This window comes from Aulonocara stuartgranti (assembly GCF_965226115.1).
Source record: "Aulonocara stuartgranti genome assembly, chromosome: 7".
NCBI classification, from domain to species: Eukaryota; Metazoa; Chordata; class Actinopteri; order Cichliformes; family Cichlidae; genus Aulonocara; species Aulonocara stuartgranti.
The window spans coordinates 38,852,762-38,873,307 of NC_138945.1; the positions used below are offsets into that span (position 1 = coordinate 38,852,762).

The 20,546-nt window shown below is 41.3% G+C and overlaps 1 protein-coding gene across 1 annotated transcript; it reads left to right on the forward strand.

The window, feature by feature from the left end:
* The first annotated feature begins 1,551 nt into the window (after positions 1-1,551).
* On the forward strand, positions 1,552-18,872 carry LOC309711360 (LIM domain transcription factor LMO4.1-like). Its single transcript, XM_082541628.1, has 5 exons — positions 1,552-1,784; positions 11,336-11,582; positions 16,533-16,629; positions 16,730-16,888; positions 17,336-18,872. Exons 2-5 carry the CDS (start codon positions 11,341-11,343, stop codon positions 17,342-17,344), a joined length of 507 nt encoding a protein of 168 aa, XP_082397754.1. The 5' UTR covers positions 1,552-1,784; positions 11,336-11,340; the 3' UTR covers positions 17,345-18,872.
* The last annotated feature ends 1,674 nt before the right edge of the window (positions 18,873-20,546 follow it).

Below are 20,546 nucleotides of genomic sequence, written 5' to 3' on the forward strand. Positions count from 1 at the left end.
GCTAGGCACGTTTATGCCACACCGAACGAAGCCCGGCTGTTTGCATGTGGCAGTAATTATAATCTCAGAGGTGTGCTCTTAAAGCATGATGTTTTTGATTGTGGTTTTAAGCCTCACCCTCTCTGCATGCTTTATAACTCCACTGACTAAACACACCTGGTCGGTTTAATAAAAATATTAACATAACCAGATAACCTGCAGACCTGAACCCGAGCAGTGTTTATCACAGCCCTCTGCAGGTGTGATGTATGACTCTGAACCCACAAGAGGCGCCCGCGCAGCTATAAATAACCACATAATTAAAGGTGTTGACAGGGAACTGACACTGTGGTTAGAGCTGCTCTCCCCGGAGCCCCCCTTTAGTTTAAAAAGCTTCACACACACTACAGATCCCCCCCTCCAACAACACCAGCGTCCTCAGAACAGGATCATGTGTGGGCTTATTACCAGAGGAGGTGTTACATGTGAGGCTTGTCATGGTCTTATTGTGCATATACTAATGAATCTTCAGTGAAGGAGGGGAGACTTTTAATAAACTTAAAGTCAGAAATTAATTCCAAAGGTTCATAATTACCCTCATCCATAGACTGTATATAAAAGACAGGTGAAACGAACTTAAAATAATAATAATAATTATAAATATAATAGACATGCAGTTTACTTCCTTACTAATTTATTTCACTTCTTCTTTTCCTTCCTACCTTCCTTCTTTTCACTTTCATCCTTAAATCCTTATTTCTCTTGCTCCTATACCGTCCTTCATACTTTTCTACTTTTTCTCCTTTTTCTCATTCCCCCTTCAAACTTTCCTTTCTTACCTTGTTCCCAACTTTCTTCCTTCCTTCCTTCCTTCCTTCCTTCCTTCCTTCCATATTCCTTACTTTTTGAGTCCGTCTGTCACCCTTTCTTCCTTCCTTCTTTTCTCTTTCTTCCTTATTTTCCATGTTCCTAATTTCCTTCCTTCATTCATTCATTACCTGTTGCTCTTTAATTTTTTCCTCCCCTGGTCCTTTCCATTTGAACTGTAATTTCCTTAATTTTTAACATCCTTTTATCCCTTCTTCCTAAATGCCTTCCTTTCTTCCCCTTAGCATCCTTCTCCATTCCTTCTTATACTTTCCTTCCTTCTTTGTTTCTTGGTCCTCTTGGACTCCTTTTATTTCAGGATTGGCTCTTCACATTCGAACAATAAATTAGAAACACGCCCATTAAACTACATAAATACATAAATAAAATTAGATTTAAATAAATATTATAAATAAATCTGGAGCAGAAAGCCTAACTCTTTAAGTTAAACTGATTTGAGTTATTTATTGATTCTGTTTTTATTTAGTAATAAATCCCTGTTGTTGTAAGAAGAATAATTTCTCTCTTGAAGCAAAGCGTCATGTGAATAAACGACTGTTTGCAGTCACAGTCAGGAGATAATTATGGCATATTTAGATTTTAGATCAGCAGTCATCCATCTTCCTGACCACAGGCAGGAACCACGCCCATTTCGTGACGCAGAGGAGGCGTGGCCTGGCTGGTTTAAATTGGGGAGGAGCGCTCCTCCGTGAACAGCTCAGTGCGCGAACAAAGCGCAGTAGGTGCAGGAGAGAGAAAAAGAAAGAGAGAGCGAGAGAGCGCTCAAACATCTGCAAGAAAAAAGCAGAAGACTGCATGGAAGAAGAGCGGAGAGGAGCTCCTTCACAGGAATACTGAGCCGAAAAGTTCTCAGCTGTTTGACCTTTGGCACAAACATTAGGTGGACGAACAGAGAGATTCAAGTTCAAAGCGCGGAGGTGAGTTCACGAACCTGAAAGGACTATTTTACTGTCAGCGGAATGAAATTAAACCAGACTGAAATATTTACCGCGATTTAAGCCTCAGATTTGATGTTTTCGTCTTTAATATTTACACTTTCTCAGACACATTTCTTTTCAGACAGCATTTTTAAAACTTCTGACTCTTCAGAAACAAGCAAACGCACAAACACAGTTTTATCTTTGCTCCAAACCGCATGATATTCTCAGAAAAGCATCAACACCGAGTCTTTATTTCACACTGCAGCATGACATTTACAACAGGCAGGGTCCAGGACATGAAGCCAAAGTCTTTCCAAGCTCATCCGCCCGTTTTTATTCTATGAAATGACAAAAATATGAAGTGAAAACAGGAATGTGCTGCTTCATTTATGTTCACAAAGTGATGAAGTGGAACCAGAGAATCTGCTTTGTCCTACCTTACTCTTTGATATAAGAAGTGTTTACATCATATCTCATCAGACTTGTAGGAACACACGTTCATTTTTGGTTATTTAAAAAGGACTGTGCACATGGATTTAAGTTTAGATGCTATAACACTGCTGTCCTCACTAACTTAATATATTCACCCACTTTTAAAACCAATCTCAGATCTCATTTAACCTTTTTTGTTAAACACAACTGCAGATTCAAACTAAAAACAAATAAAAAATGTTCATCCTGAGAGGCCAAGAGATAGTTGATATGATAGACTGTATATAAAAGATGGCAGTAGCCACTGTGACATCACTCATGGGTTAGTTGCTATAATCATTTTGGTGAAATCAAGTCGTTAGCCTATGAGCATCCTCTGTTTTATCGTCCTTTTTTCTTTAATTGCATCATAATTTATTAAAAATCATTTATTTATCATTTTTGGTAAATTTATTTATTGATTGATTTAATAATTTGGACAAAGTGTTGTTGGGTCGGAGATCGCAGGAGAAGCAGGTCGCCCCCTGCTGGTCATTATAAAGAGTGCAGGTTTAAGGTTCATAACTTCAGGTTTCAGATGTTTTACCCAGCCTGTGGTTTGTTTCTGGAGTTTCTGCTTCACATTGTGACTTTTATGGAACAAAACAGCCCGAGTAGGTTGGAACGACTCGGGCGTCATGTCCTGAAGTCTGTGTTTTTCATTTTCATGCCGCAGCGTGTAATAAATGCTCGGCACTGGTAATATTTTGGCTGGCTTTGTTTATGTGTCTGGTATGAAACATTTTGTGACTTTGAGCAAACACTCAGTTTTGTAAATGTAGTTTAAAAAATGTTTTGTGTTTTGTTTTTTTTTTGTTTGTTGTTGTTTTTTTCAAAAGAAATTGGAAAACTTGTAGAAAAATGTGTTAGCAGATGTGGGCGAGTGTACTCTAACTCAGCACTACACACACTCTATTTAGAGCTCTTAATCGTTATCATCCCGATAACGATTTAAATCACAAAAATGTAACATTTTCTGTAAATTCTGTGAATCTCGGGCAGCTCGACTTGCGGGAAGTGTTTCCAGCGTTTCCACGTCATGTAGCTGGAGTCGAGTGTTTTAACCGACGCATGAAGCGATACATTTTTAGACATAAGTTGTAACGGCCGCCGTTTTCTTTGTGAGTATTTATTACACGGCGTGCTGCGGGGAAAAGCCTGTTTTAACGTTTGAGTCTAAGGTTTATTTTTTAGCACCCGGCGGCTCTTTTTTACTTCTCATCTGTAAATAATCTGCTCTTTCACGTGATTCAGTTTATTTTGAAAAGTCTCAACAGGATCTTGAGCTTAATTGTGAAAGGTTTATGTGGAACATAAACAAGCGGACACGCGATAGTGTTACCATCGTTGTTGCTAACCACAACGCATAAAAACAGGCGCTTGTCCATCCGTAGTGTGGTTATATAAAATATAAGAGAAAGAGAGAACTTTAAGAAATTAATATAGCCGCTACAGTGACCATCAAAATAATGAAAAATATTTCCGTAAACAGTTTATTTTGCGACACCACGAAACAAACGATAGCGTAAAATGAAACGACAGACGTTTTTATATCGTCATCTGATATATATCGTTATATCCAACAGCCCTAACTGCCTGATGATTATACTGTTTTATAAATGAGTTTAAACAGAGAATACCCAAAAGCACATTTTCAAAAAGCTGTTTCACGACCTCTGCTGTAAGTGAATGACTTTTAATTCTGTGTAATGAATCGTTCAGAGAGGAAAATTACGCTCAAGTAAAATATCCGCTGACTTGTTCATTCAAACTTATGCTTTAATTCAGTTATTATAGCTAAATATTTTTATTCTGACTTCACAAAAATAACAAACACAAGCTTATGAATAAGAATCAAAATCAAATGATCAGAAAAGCTCCTAAAAATAAATAACTAAAAATCAAGAGTTGCAATAAATGTAAAAAACTATTGGCATGTATGCTTCATCCATCACTGTTGGTGTCAACGATGCTCTTTATAAAAAAGACATTATTGAAAAGTGAAGCCGCTTAAACCTGTTTTTTCTAATGACCAGCAGGGGGCGACTGCTCTGATTAAACAGTCTGTGCGAAAATGATGCAGTGTCTCTCAAGATCCTCATGATGAACTTATGATCTTGGTTTTAGGTCATATTAAAAACCGTGTTGTTAATTATAGGTCCCATTAAGAGCCAAAAAAGGCGGGAAAATACTCAGAACAGGACTTCACTAACGAGGGACATCACAGTGGCCATGTCCCTCTTTCATATACAGTAAACCTGCTGCATGCAGTGAACTTTCATCACGTCGTTACAGGTGTGTGTGTGTGTCGGTGTGTTTAAGTGATCTGAGCTGTACTTGTTCAGCTCTCAGCACCACAGGAAAGTCTCTGTGGGAGAATCTGCAGGTTGTCTCTGAAACTGTTTTCCTAAACGAGCGACTGACTGAATAAATTTGACCAAATTTTTATTAAAAAGGATATTTCTATCAGCTCTTGCTTCTGCGGCAGAGCTGCGTCTTTTTAATTTGACTGAAACTGCGAGCAGGATCGCTGCTGCCACACGAACCCGTGCCCTCGGTGTTAATTAAAAAGAGGCCTGTTTTAATGAAACGGCACGTCTCTCTGTGAGAGTCTCAGGAGAAGAAACTGGATCTGTGTGACCGGCGCGCCCTCGCTCGGGCTCGTTTAGTCACTTTTACCCCCTCAGACTGAAAGCAGCTTATTTGTTAATTACACCTCTGAAGAGTGTGGAGGAGGCTTCACTGAGCTGCTTTGAAAAAAGAAGGAAGGAAGCACTTCATAATTTCAGAATAAAACAACTCGTGCACAGTTCGTCCTGTCAGCATCCAGCAGCCGCTAAAATGGCTGCAAACCATTCAGGGCATCCGTCCTTCGTTCCGTTTCTTTCTTTCATTTCTTCCTCCTATCCTGTCTTTTACTCTTACCCTTCCTTTTACCCTCCTTCTTTCTTCCTTCCTTTTCATCTTCTACTCTTATTCCCCTAGCTTTTCTTCTTACTTTCTTTACTTTACCTTCCTGTTTTCTTCTTTCTTTACTTTCTTCTCTTTCACTTCATTCCTTTTTTGTCCTTTCTGTCAATCATTATTTTCTTCTCTATTGTGCTTCCTTACCTATCTTCCTTGCATTTCCATTCACTCCTCCCTCCTTGCTTAGTTGTTTTGCTTTTCTTCCATTTATCAAGCCTTCATTCTCGCCTTTATTTCCCCTTTCTTTCTTCTATCCTTCCTTCCTTGTTTTCCTTTCTTTTTGAATACCCCATTTTCCTTCCTTTCTCTTCATTCATTTGTTTCTTTGTTCCTTGCTTCCCTGTCCTTATTTTTCCCCATCCTGCATTTTTACCTTTCTTCCTTACCTATCCCTTCCTCACTTTGCCCTTATTGTCTTACTTACTTGCCTCTATCCTTGTTATCTATCCTTTTTTCTTAGCTTGTGTCCTTGTTTTCCCCTTTCTTTAGGTTCTCTCCTTTCTTCTACTGGAATTTCCTTTCTTTGCTCCTTTCTCCCCCCAAATCTTTCCTTACATCTCACCACTGTCTTCTCTAAACCAAATAAGAAGCCAGTGGTGAGATGTCAGGACTGGGGTGATGCTGGAACCAGTAAAAAGCTGAAATACAGTCCTGATGGTCACAAGCTTAAATGGCAAATAACTATTAAGTGCTTAAATAAAAAATAAAAAATCAGGCAAACACAATTTAAATGGAATAAGAAACACTGAGTGAAAGAAATGATTAAAAAGATTGATTAAAAGGGAATATAAGCCACTCAAACTGGGAGTCCTGTGGACTGTGATGAATTACTAGATGACATATCAGCCATAACCTGATACGCCCTGTGACACATTATACTCTTAAACCCTTTCCTTTTAGACTAATTGAGGTCCTCCAATCTGCACAGAACGAAGATTTTTCTTAATATGAGGAACATCCGTCAACTGCCAGGAAAAAAAAAAAGAGCTGTTGTCAACCCAATCAGCCTGAAACTGGATCTGATTCACCAGTTTGTGTCTCTTCATTAGCCCCTGTGTTTATTCACTGCTCCATCACACGCAGCTATTCCTTTACCGGCGATTCTTTAGGATTAAAGAGCTGCTAATAAAGAAAGAAAAAGCAAAGGTGGGAACAGTTCAGTTTGCTGGATGTGATCATAATGTTTGTGTGACGCTCAGCTTCACCGAGAAGTCACACAGATACTCACAGCCTGAATGTTCTGGCCAGCTTTCAGTCAGATTCCACTAACTACAGTCTGACACCAGAGCCAAACATCCGACCAAAAAGACTCGAAGATGAAGACTCGTTTGAAGAGCCAAGCTTCAGCGAGTGTTGTGGTGGTTCAGCGGCCATGCAGCAGAGCTCACCGGCAGCGGTTTGAAAGCACGTAGTGTTTGCTGCTGACACCCCGAGGGGAAGCTCAGAAAGTAAAGCCCACACAGGTGAGTGTGGAGCTGGAAATGACATGGTCAGACCTGCGTGTGCAGGAAGGAAGAATCGGAAGTCTGTGCAGCGTTTTATCAGGCTTTAGAGGAAACTAAGAAGTAGACGGGAAAGCTTTCAGCAGGAAACGACAAAATGACATTTCCGGCAAACAAAATGGGAAAATAAAAACCACCTGACTGCACCAAGGCAAAAATCTGTAAAACACTCCTTCTTCTTTACGAAATCACAATGCCATTCCAGAAGAAGTTCCACTTCAGGAAACACGTTCAGGAAACCACATGTCCTGTACATGTTACACAGCAGCAAAACCAGAAATATGTTTCAGAAATCACATTTCTGCAAAAAGGAACATTAAAAAAAGTAATTAATATTAGGAAAATATGAAAATAACAACAACACAGAAACCTAACGAGAGAATTGTTCAGGAAACACGACATTCCAGAACTTTTATGAGAATACAAAAACACAACAGCAAAGCATGACAAATGTTTCAGAACTGCAATGTTTCCAGAAAACCTTTCAGATAACTTGCAAACAAAAAAACATCACGCCCAGATTACACAACAAAGCAGATTTTCCATAAAGCATCCAGAAATTATAAAATAAAGCTTCTGGTAACATTCCAGAAGATGATAAAACATTCATGAAAACACAATGACTGAACCCAAAATGTGACAAACGTCCTGGTAAATATGGCAACATAATTACACTTTACACAGAAGCAGCTTTTGTTTAGACAAAGATATTTACTTTCTGCAAATATATCGTACGACCTGCTGGGTATAAATCTGAGTATCTGTAGCCTGAAACGTCCCCGTCTCAGCAGTGAGACACGCTGAGGCTTTGTGTGCTGCAGGAGATGATTAAAAGCAGGATTTGCATTTTAATTGGATAAGAATTGTATCATAGAGGTTTTTGGCAGCTGTCTCGAATCTTCTCGAATTAACACAGGTGTTAGTGTGATGATTGCATTGGCCGCTGCTCCACAGTTTTGTTTTGGGAACGTTTGGACATTTTTCAGATTAAAGAGCTGTGTGTGTGTGTGTGTGTGTGTGTGTGTGTGTGTGTGTGTGTGTGTTCTTTTAAAGGTTTCAGACTCATTAACTGAGGTTTCTTATCCTTTTTAGTCTGCATATGAGCCGGTCAGGTCTGATTCACCACCTGAATGATATCCAGAGGACAGGGTTGTGTTTTGGATGCCACTGTAGAGACAAACTCGTGACGATGTACAGGTTTTCACTTTATTTCACAGGGGTGGGAGGGGAGCTGTTATGCTTTGCAGACTCGGGCCGCTAATTGATTTCACGGCTGGTGATGTGCCACCCAGAGGAATCTGGCACCAAAGACAGGAGACAGAAGGAGGAGAAAGAGATGTTTAGGCACACGGTCACATTAAAAACACCAAGTGGGAACAGATCCAGAATTATTGACCTTGTGATGACCTTTTGGATTTATGCTAACGGGAGAGTGAGGTCAGAGGTTGAACTTCAGGATAGGTTTAGTAATGAGTTGGTCAGCTATAAATGCTTTTGATCCTGGTTGGATGAAAAAGCCCACTGAGGCGGAAATGGCTCAGTTTCCATCAGTTTGTAGCTAATAACAGTTGGCGCTACATTATGACAATGATCAGTATACTTCACACTTATTGGACGTCACTTTAATTGCCTCCAAGTTGAGATTACTTTTACTTTCTTCTGATTGGGTGCCACTTGTAAACACATGTGGGTGTAGCTTCTGTCTCTCTGAGATGACCACATCAGGCACGTCCCTGTCTTTTGCTTTTACACCCCTGATAACTGGCTAAGAAGGAGAAAAAATAGCTATCGAGACCAAAGCAGGGCAGCACGGTGGCGCGGTGGTTAGCACTGTTGCCGCACAGCAAGAAGGTCCTGAGTTCAATTCCATCATCAGGCCGGGGTCTTTCTGTGTGGAGTTTGCATGTTCTCCCCGTGTTTGCGTGGGTTCCCTCCGGGTACTCCGGCTTCCTCCCACCGTCCAAAGACATGCAGCTTGTGGGGATAGGTTAATTGGATAATCCAAATTGCCACTAGGAGTGAATGTGAGCGCGAATGGTTGTCTGTCCCTGTGTGTTGGCCCTGCGACAGACTGGCGACCTGTCCAGGGTGTACCCCGCCTCTCGCCCTACGACAGCTGGGATAGGCTCCAGCGCCCCCCGCAACCCTGAAAAGGATAAGCGGAAGCGAATGGATGGATGGAGACCAAAGCAGTTTATTTCTGCTGTTGAATTTGAACATGGGAGTCTATGGGGATTGACTCACAGGAACCTCAAGTGGGCATTTGAAGAACTGCAGCCCATGTAGCCCCAAATATCAGGGCAATGTACTGATTATATACAAAGTGAATTTAAAGTATACCAGTGATGCAGGTTTATGTAATCATTCTTGTCTTTCATTGTCAGCAGACACATGAAGAAGGACCCGTCGGTTCATTTCCAGCTTCTTTAATTCTATTTTTGGACTCTAATAAAGCAGCTTTGCATGATTCACAGTTCAAAATAACCCTATCTTATACTGGGCCTTCAGTTCATCTTGTCTAAAACAAGCTATTCTGCATCCTTCCCCTTTAAGCAAGCTTTCTTCTGATTGGCTGCCCCTCATAAACCCATATGTGTAAGGTCTGACATCAAACAGAGCCAAGAGTAGAAAAAACAGTGACAAATGAGTGTTCCGCTCACAGGGATTACTTGTAGAAACACTGAGCTCATTATTTGAAATTTTGGACGTGTTTAATGTGAAAATCCAGCTTTGGAACAGGAGATTCATGGCAGGAAGTAGAGAGGGAAGCACAGAGCCCAGGTCCACAGATTTGAATGCAAACCCCCGACTGTGCACTGTTTAGTTTTATGTCTTTCTGGTAGAAAAAGTTGTCGGATTTAGTCACGCTTTGTGTCTGTGGTTTGTCCTGCTGTGCACTACAAGCTGTTTAAACACCTCGAGGAGAATTTAAGGCTAAAACGATGAGCTCGAGTTTTCACCCTTTTCAAATGTAAAGGTTTCATTTGTGGATTAAATAAATGGCCTCACTTCTCATTCAGAGGATTGACTCATTCATGACTGAGCCGTCACTAATAAGAAGGTTTGGTCCCAGCGCGTGTGGCTGTTTGTGGTTTGAACGTAGCCTTGGGCTTCTTAACATGGTGTTCCTGTGGTTGATTAGAGCCAGGTGTCTACTCTAGAAAATGAGGGTATTGAGGGCAGCCCGCCTCGCCGCAGAGGACCAGCTGCTGCTTGCTGCAATCTCAAATGATCTTGTGGGAAGGCTAGTCGTAAAGCTAAACATGCCCTTGCTGAAATTAGACGCTCTGGAGGACAAATTGTGCTGCTGTTGCTCATTTGGAAAATGAAATCTAGCCCTGCAATTATTTTATGTTGTTGTTGGCCCTAATTATAAATCATGGAAGCGGCTGAAGAGGCAGTGTTGCTGACTCATTGCTGAGCGGCACACACACTGCTGTGGTTGTACTCAAAAGCAATATTATTCCCAGCTGTGCATGAAATCAGCTCAGTTCTGTAATGGAAAAACGAGAGTGAGGAGGAATATGCTGAATGCTGCCCGACGGTACATGTGTTTCCGTAATGTTTAAAAAGAGATGATGAAGGAAAGAATTAAATCAAGGCCCAGATCCTGCACAGATTCCCTGCTCACGGGGCTCGTTTATCAGGTTCAGAAGAGTGTGTGTGGTTTTGTTTTACCATCTTTGAGCTTGTTTGGGGATCGTTCTTATGTTTGTGTATTACATTCATATTCAAGGATATGCTCCTGCCTCATGCACTGTTTTATGAGCCTTTAATTATTCAGGTAAAAGTCTCACTCCATAAGTGGGCCCAGACCTCCCTTCAACCTGTCAAGCTCCTCTCAAACTGAGGGTAGACCCTGGGTCTACCCCAGCATCTCCTTCCATGCATTTCTTTTTGGTCTTGAGGAGCAGCGTCTGTACTCTGAGCTCCCACCCTCCTCTCTAATAGATATCCAATAGATAGATACCAGATACCCAACTTAGTCTCCAAACTAAGTACAAACACTAAAAACTGTGGCTACAGAAAAATATTCAACTTAGCGTTGTTTGGAGGAGAAGAAATATGTCATTAGTTGACAGTTGGTGTGTCAGAGGGCTTCTGGTGGTTATACAACAAGAGGCAGCTGTGGCACAGGAGGTAGAGCAGGTCATCTACCAATCAGAAGGTCGGTATTTCGATCAAGTATCCTTGGGAAAGAAACCAAACCCAGAGTTGGTCCTGATTCGCTCATTGGAGTGTGAATGCGTGTGAATGCTGGATGGAAAGCACTTGTGTGTAGAGAAAAGTGCTTGCGTGTGTGGGTGAATGAGACATGTTGTATAATGTGCTCTAAGTGCTCGAGTAGAAAAGAAGCATTTACAGCTAGTTTAGAAAAATATCATGGTCCAGTCCAATCCTGGTTTTCTCACCCTGCCATGCTGTCCCACACTGATCATCAGTTAGGTGGCAACAACTTCAAAATCTGAAAGTAATTATTAATATTAGAAAGTGAGTCGCAGCCTCAGGTTTGGAGTTAACATCACTGACACGCTTTTATTTGGTCTCATCTTTGACACCTTTTTTATATCTAACCTCCAATGGTTCCTCTTTCCTTTTACCCTCCAGTGGCGATGGTGAACAGCAGGGTGGAGGCACCCACAGTAGCGGTGATGGGCAGCGGCGGCGGGACAGCGGGCAGGTCGTGTGCAGGATGCGGGGGTCGTATCGCGGACCGCTTCCTGCTCTTCTCGATGGAGCGGTACTGGCACACGCGCTGCCTCAAGTGCTCCTGCTGCCACGCTCAGCTGGGCGAGTACAGCAGTACCTGCTACAGCAAAGGCGGCATGATCCTCTGCAAGAACGACTACATCAGGTGAGGCTTTTCAGAAACGTGAAACGTGTGTGTGTGTTAGTGTGTGTGAGGGAGGTGCAGGCAGGGGTTTTGTGGGCATCTCTAGGAAAAACTGAGGGCTGGATCTGGAAAGCTGCTGAGGAGGACCCTGAGACACAGCAGACTTTGTGCATCAGGCCAGTAATAATACAGCAGCCTCTCATGAAATAAATAAAGCTCTGACTGTACGGTCGGATTACGCCACAATCTGCAATAAGATACACTGAATAATCATGAGAGGTCTGCAGTGTGTTGGAGGAAATTCCACATTCGATCCAGCCGTAAAATGGGATGTTTATGCAGGTGCATATAAATGTCCCTGATTAGTATTCATGCGGTTTTTGCACTGGTGTGACTCCAAATTAGAAGCTGGACTCTCACAGGTTCCTATGCATTCATGACTGGCTCATGATTAAGCTCATTCAAACTCATCCAAACTGAAAAAGGCTTCACTGAAGGCAAAAATCTGCCTTTTACAAAACAGACTGGTCAGTCGAGTCACAATCAAACTATGATTCTAAACTAACAGGGAGCTCTTCAGTTGTTGAATGCTGCTTTTTTTTTTTTTTTTTTTTTTTTTTTTGACAGCTTCGGGAACGTGTGCCAAGTCGATACACCAGTTTGGTCTCAGGAAGCTCAGGTGCTGAGATGTGATGGCTTCTCATGTTAGAACCTGCAGTTCCTCTAGTGACCACTTGAGGCTGGCTCAGGCACTGAATCAGCCCCATAGACTCCTGTGTCAATGTGTCTAACTTTAGAGCAGAAATAAACATGTTTACAGCCTTCTACAAAAATACCTTTGGTTTCTATCACTATTCTCTCGTTGTTAGTAACTATACATGTTTTTGGAATGTGCCCGTTCAAGCTTCAAAATACAAAACCTCAAAGCAGTGCAAGCTAGCATGTTGGCAGTGTCCATTTTTTATATACAGTCTATGATTCCTGGTCATTGTAGCACCCTCTAGTGGTCAAGACTTTACTGTGGTTCGTCCAAAATAAGATTAGTGATCCCATGAGCTACGTTTTGTTTTATGAATGCTGCTTTGTGATGTCACTTCTAGGGCTGGGCCATATCATACTGTTCACAGTAATACCGGTATAATGTCGGGCAAACGATAAGAAAATGAAATATTGTGATATAATATGGGTAAAACACACATGTGCAGTGCCTTTGTTTTCATATGCACATGGCGGAAAAAGCATGACGGCGACAGAGAATGAGAAGGGCGAAAGCGGATCGTTAAATGAAACAGATGAACCAAAATTGGTTTGTAAAAATGCTGCAACTTCAGTGGTGTGGAACTGGTTTAGCTTTCGCCCGTCAGATACACAACAAAGCACTATTTTTGGTAGAGCATGCTAGCGGGCCGTCGTTATTACGTGTTGTTTGGAAAAGACGGCACACTTAAAATCAATCCTTTGATTTTTCTGAAAATCGACAGGTCCCCTTATAATCCCATGTGCCTTATGTATGAATTCTGGTTGTGTTTACTGACCTCGAAACGATTTTATGTCGTACACGGCGCTCGAAAATCTGTCAAATGTTTCAGTACGACTTTGCTAAGCTATGAACCCGCACCGCTTGATGGACTGTCGGAGCATTGCGGCTATCGTAGGCAGGAGCCTCGCAGAGTGATACGTACTGTGCTTCAACATAATATTACCGTATTGTGTGTGTATAACCACTTTTTAAGTTTTGTGGATATTATACATGGTTATGCTGAGGATCTGTCAGCCAGTTTCCACTGGAAATGCCTTTTGGTTAAACTGTCAGCAAGGATTTTGCATTTGCACTGTTAATTTTTTATATAACTTTAATGCACATAAAAAACAGCTGCTTGTTTAAGTGAAAATACATTGATGTTTTTGGGGTTTTTTGCACTAATAAAGTTGTGGAGTTGTAAAGCATTTTGTCTAGTGTCAATTATATCGTCAGTTTAGAGCTGGGCGATAGAACAATAACGATATGTATCGCGATATAACTTTTTCTCGATAGAAAAATTAAACTATCGCGATAGACCTCGCCGCTCTTGTCCTCTTTTAAAAAAAAAAAAAAAAAAAAAAAGGTCAGCCAATCCAAATTAAGTAGTGCAGAGCCGAACCAATCAACCAATCACAGCCGCAGCGTCACGTCACGTGACTTGTTACGTACAGCACAAGTGCCAAGCCGCACATGTGTATTTGTTTGGGAAGCAGCCAGCCACCGTACCGCCCGGGTAATGGAGGAAATGAGTGTGCCGACTAGAAAAACGGAGAAAACGCAGCGTCAAAGGTGTGCGCATTTTTTGACGTCACACTGTGCGCCACGTTATTGTTTCGGTGAAATGAATTTCTACAATACTGTTACTGTTAATTCTACTCTCTGCAGTGTTTAAATACTTACACATACACACAGTTACTGTCCCTCCACACATACGACTCGGTTCTGCTTCTATGCCCCAGCTTTGTTTACTTTTTCCCACCGAGGCTTCTAGACTTCTGATTGGCCAACATTTCTGCACGGTTAGGAATCTAGCGCCACCTGCTGCTTTGGCATGTTCATAGCAGCGTTTTCCTTCATTTCTGCCTTTATGTGTGGACGGGATTATTTTTTAAAACGAAAACGGAAAATCTCAGTTTTCAAAAATACCCGTGTACGTGTGGACGTAGCCTCAGTCTCTGACTGGAAGCGCTAATTCGTCATTCGGCTTTTGTCAGACTAAAGTAACTGTTAAAACTGTTTGAAAAGCTAAGCTATACAACAAGGAGAGATTGAGAATTTCCTTTTAGTTCTCAGTTTATTTGATATTGACAAAAGTTAGTCAATTTTGTCTGTTATTCTGTAAAACAAACTAAGATTTATTTTTAGAATTAATATTTTGTTTCTAAGTTGAATTGACAATTTAGTAGTCTGTTTCGTTTGTTCTATTTTGAAACTTAAACGCTTTAGCGGCTGCCTTTTGTGTAGTTTGCAATATTTGCCTTTATTTATCTGAAAAAGTCTCATGTTTCTTAAGTACATCTACCCTGTTGAACTTATTATGGGAAACAAATATTTAAATAAAAACAAGCTGCTGATTATTTCACATTTTACTTGTGAGCAACGGCACATTTAAATCTTACAAATATAGTTATTTGGCTTATATCGTGATAGATATCGTTATCGCCTGAAATGAAAAAAACATATCGTGATATGAAAAAATCTTATATTGCCCAGCTCTACGTCAGTTATATCGTTATTGCAAATTTTCAAATGTATGTCGTGATAAATATTTTTTGTCATATCGCCCTGGTCTAGTCACTTCCTATTTTGCCTTTTTTGATTGGCTGAATGCTTTTGAATAGATTTTTTTTTTTTTTTTTAATTCAGCTCATGGCTTTTGTTACTCTTGTGGAAATTGAAGTCATGTGTGCTTTTAACTCCACCAATACCTCTTATTTTTGGCCCAATCAGCAGTGATGGAGCACTTGAGAAGCAGTCCAGTCAGTGTGAAAGCTCTCCTGCTTTGATGGCTTTTGAGAACCAGCGTACATTTTGATTGGCTTGAAAGCCAAATGTTCACAGCATCATGTGGCCGTTTTGTACTGATGTTCAAGTGCTAGCTTTTTGGCACCTGACACCAGACCTAATTTTCACAAAAAAACAAACAAAAAAAACCCTGCGTGTGTTTCCAGCCGCAAACGAGCTGAAGAAACGTCTGATTTAAATCCACTCTGGACTTCCAGTGCCACTCCAGAATTACAGCCGCCTCAGATTTCTCGCTTGGCAGCCGTTTGTTCCGTTCTGTGGCAGGAGTGCAAATAAAGAGCTCAAAATATGTATAAATAGTCCTACAGTGGATTTCGGCTAATTTGTGTTTGAGTGGGGAGGACCTCCAACCGCCATCCATCCCATGAACTCAAAGCTACAGACACTGACCAACAGACAGGAAAGCCATGGCTAAATTATCCAAACCTTGAGCTGAGGTGGACTTACCTAAGGTCTGGTTTGGGGTCGAGTCCTTAGATTCGTCATGCTGCTAAAGAAAGATGAGCCTTAACTGAGACTCGGGAGGAGTGTGTGTGTGTGTGTCTGAGGGTTAATTAAGGAGGACAGGGATCCTCTCAGGCACACTCATTAAATGACTGTTTGGATTAAGATAAAAAATTCATTACTCTGTGGAGTCATTGAAAGGGGAAGACAAAGAAAGAGGGAGAAAGAGAGAGACGCCAAAGTGGTCAAGTGAGTATCGCGGGGTTTCACGTGTAGCTTTAATGATGACAGCAGCTTCCTTTAAAGGTTCAACACAGGCACTGACCTTCCTCCAGGTTCAGACTGATGAGGACCGGCTGCTGTGTGCCGCCACACTGAAACGACCCGGAGCCGATACCCTCTCATTGGACCTTTTATGGGTGCTAAATACAGACTATATATAACTGATGCATGAAGACTTAAAACCATTTACAGCTTTAATCACAAACTTTTGTTATTACCCTTCTGCCCAAGCTTCAGTGGTGCCAACATGCTGTGTTTATATAAGGCAGGGGTGTCAAACATAAGGGCTGGAAGCCAGAATCTGCCTCACAAAGACTCTAATCCGGCCTGCTGGACTGCTTTTGAAAATATGAAGGAGGTCATAGGTTATTCTACAGTAAAACCTTCAGTTTTATAATAACTATAGGAGTCTTTTCTGTAATTTTATACATTATTTCTTACACTTGAAGCCCAAAGACTCATCTGACAGATTTCTTTCCTTTACTACATCAGCATGTAGAAAAACTGACATTTACTGCTGTGATGGCAACTTTTTTTCTGGCATTAAGATATATTGACGTATTTGGTGGCATTGAACTTATGTCTTAACATTTCAACATTTCACAGGTACCTGAAATAGTAGAGATGGGATTTGAGAACCCACGACATCTGCTTTATGGCTGTTGTGTTGATGCATGACTGTTTGGTTTCATGTGCAGGCTGTTTGGACACAGTGGAGCCTGCAGCGCTTGTGGACAGTCTATACCTGCCAGCGAGATGGTGATGCGAGCACAAGGCAGCGTTTACCACCTGAAGGTGAGCGTGATCTTCTACCAGTCCAGCGTTGTCAACCTTACATGTTTTCATCTTTTCAGACCGGTGAAACTTTTAATCCAATTTATTTGTTTTTCTTTAGTGTTTCACGTGTGCAACATGCAGGAACCGCCTGGTTCCCGGCGATCGCTTCCACTATGTCAACGGGACAATCTTCTGTGAGCACGACCGGCCGGGAGGAGGCCTGCTCGGCGGACACTCAACTCCACTGCAGGGCAACAACATCATGTCTGACCAGAAGGTGAGAGGCAGTTTCTGGACTAAGACTTTTTTGAACAGTGACATCATTTTCATTCAGGAAGATTTTCATGAAGCAAAAATGTGAGCTTAACTGCTGATGAATTGGCGAGTATTTTTTGCTCCATCCCCCTTTTTTCAGAGGCTTAAATAGAGGTTGATAGTTCAGTCAAAAGTTGCTTCATCAGCAGCTGAGAGTAATTTTCTCCGTGTTGGGGAGAAGATCTGGAGATGATTCAAAATGTGGTGTTTGCACCTGGAAGTAGTTTATGTGGACTAACAACATGCAGATAAAAAAAGAGTTCTTAATGAAAATGAAACAGACCAATCCAGTGGATTGGAATTTTGTTTTGTTGTTTTCCAGTCAGTTTAACTTTAATGCAGACTCATGGATGTTTATCCAAGCTGGTGATTGGTTTGGTTTATAACCTCTTCTCTTTACCATCTACAGGTCTGCTGAGGAAGAGGATGGAAAACCAAATGTGTGCCTTCTCCCCCACCTTTTTCCTCTTCACCTTCTCCCCCTCGCTGTAAATCCCACCGCTGGTCAACCTCCCTCTGATCTCGTGGACCCTTGCCGCTGGTTCAGATTTTAACTTCCCAACAGACTCTGAAGATGACGAGGAGTAAAATCTGAAAGAGGTCTGTTGGGATTTCACTGATTAGCTGTGGCCTGGCTGAAAGAGGAAAAGTGGAACTGTCCCATTTGTGTGATTTTAATTTTCCCAGCCAGCCAGTTACTGTGGACATTGAATGAGGAGAAGACAATGAAAGCAATGTGACTCCTGCAGGAGGTGAACTATATTTGACCACATATTTGAGTAAAACTCGTTTGGGTCTGTTGTGTCGTCATTTTAGCTACTCGACGTTTCCTTCGACACGCTGAGAGACACCTGGACACCATAACATCTGTACTGACTTAAAGACGTGTACTTCTCTGTGAAATATTCACATTTTAGCGAGTTAGTGAAGAGAAATTGCTCCCTAGTGGCAGTGTGAATGTCACAGACAATGGGATTGATTTCTCCATGAATTTTAAGACTGTCTTTTCCCAGTTAAATCAGCTCGTTCTCCTCCACATGTCTCATATCAGTGACTCTGTATGACCTGTTTTAGTCTGTGCAAGCTGCTTTGCAACCCACCTCCACCTGAGCTTCTCTTTTTAATGCCGTTTCTGACTTTTTCAGTGTCATATCTGCTGACATTGATACCTGCTCTGTTCTATATGTGAAGGGAGATGTACTGCCATATATATATAAATGACTACAAATGGAAACCAAGAACAGTCGTCTTTTGACTGTAGTGTCAAAAACAAGGACGGACCCTTTATTTAACTTACTTTATTAAAGACTGGCTTTGATTTTTAATTCTTCCTGTTCTCAGGAAGAAGCTACTATCACTGAGTTTCTGTTGTGGAATAAAACATCAGCTTATGCATATGTGCAGTTCCTGGCTCCCAAGGTGAGTCAGTCCCTATACACTCCCATGTTATAATGTCCAACTTTGAAGCAGTTTTCTCCTAAATAACAGGTGTACGGTGGGGTTCATTTGTTTATAGCTGTTTGGATTTTATTGAGGCTTAAAATAACTGGCTTGCTCACTTTTAGCTGACAACGTGGCACAGCACCTTCTCCTCCAAATATGGTCACTTCCAGCTCCAGAAAACCAACATGGCGGAGGCCAAAGAATGATAAAGTTAAAGTTACAACAGTGGGTGACATGGCAGTGGCCAAGTCCAACTTTTCCTTCTACTAAGAAGAATTAAGAGTGTGAAGGTAATACTCTTTTAGCAAAACAATGTTTATGTTGTTGTTGTTGTACTGATGGCATTAGTGCTGTGGAAGCTTTACCATGTGAACCATTGTAGGATAAAGTTATAGTGCGCTAAAGTTGATTCCACCTGTCTCCGTGTGCTGATGGCGATTAATAAAACAGCTAAGACTGATTATTTGAATAAAGACTCATCTGACAGTCTGAGTTAACCACAATCTGTGCCACAGTTTCATTTTTTAATTTTGTTGCCTCATCTCCAGTAAACATGATAACAACAAAGTAAAAATGCTAACATTCTTTATTGATTTAGGAAACTGTATTTAAAGAAATATTAAAGCAGGCTTTGATATTTATCTCCTATCATGTTTGCCCTCGATGTTCATGTCATACAGAGTAGATGAACCCTGCCTAATTTTCGTTATGTGGCTCAGCCAATCAAAAGGAAATGGGAAGGGGGGGTAAAAATACAGTGTTTCACTGTTTTGTTTTTCTATTTCTGGCTCTGTGTGATGTCATGATGATGGAATGAGCCCTGCCCACTTCTCTTTACATGGTCCAGCCAATCAGAAAAAAGTTGAAAGGGTGGACTTGTTTGAGCGATGCTGCACTATGGACCAAAATAAGATAGTTTAGGCTTCAGGATGCTCTAAATACTCAGTTTCAGAGAGGTTTTACTGCTCTAGGATCTTTGCAATATCATAAAAATGGAATCAGTTCCGCCTACATCTGTTTACGTGGGACAACAGAAGGATGGGAGGAGCTAAAACAGCAGCTAAAACCGCTCAATACTCACTTTCAGACAGGTTTTTCTGCTCTTGGATCCGTGTGATGTCAGAGGGAGAATATCCCTAATATGGCCACCTCAGCCACAGAAGCTTCATCGCCCTGCAGTCTGGACCTTCTGTTTCTGAAGGGCAGTCCTTCAGAAGTGGTTGGGCAGTATGTTTGTTGGCATGATCACAAAGCAGCCTAACCAAGCTTCAGTTAGTTCTTTGTTTTTAATGTCAAACTGCACAAACAGTCATCCTCAAGCACTCTGTAGATATTTTTTATATGTTGTAGTTTGAAGTTAAATTTTTTCTCAGTACATAAGCGAAACAAGAAAGTCAAGATTCTAGAAACATAGTCATTTCTACACAGGTAAAAATTTCTCTTAGATCAACTAGGAGCACAGCTGCTACTGGGCGTAGCACGGCAGCACCCATGATGTACCTTTTTCCTAGGATGCTGTATGAAAGAAGTATCATCTGGAACATGTTTAAGCTTCATGCAGTAACCGTGTTTGGAAAGATTACTCAGCTGCAGTGACATATACTGTGTAGTTTAAATGTTTACTGCAGTACTGTTCACATTTTTACTCTTTATACTGACGTGTTTTCATTGTGCTGACATTCTCTCTGCTGCAGTACAAACCATCATTTCTCTGTTGATTCTTGAGTATTTGGAGTTCTTTCAGAAGAACTAATAATAATAATAATAATAATAATTCAGTCAATCGACTCACATGTGACAAGTGTGTGATTGGGCTAAAGAGCTAGCTCTGGCTGCCTGAGACTGAGGGGTAAGTAGGGGAGAAACGCTTGTGGTTCTCAGACAAACATGGCTGATTACCCACAGGAATGGGATTTCAAAGGCCTGAGCTGAGGCCATTACAGAAGCAATTAAAGTGGGATGCGCTGGAGGCCTACGCGGGCTTTAGCTGCACTCCAGTGTTGCAGCCTAATGAGGCCTAATCTGGTGAGCTGGTCTAATTAAAAGGGAGGGTTGTTTTTTCCTGTGGGCTCCAGGCAGCCAGCAGTTTGTGGTCTCCATAGTTGTCTGAAACAAAATAAAAAAAATAAAATACAAGAGCGAAGACTTACATTGTTTTCAGCCATAAAAACGTTCGG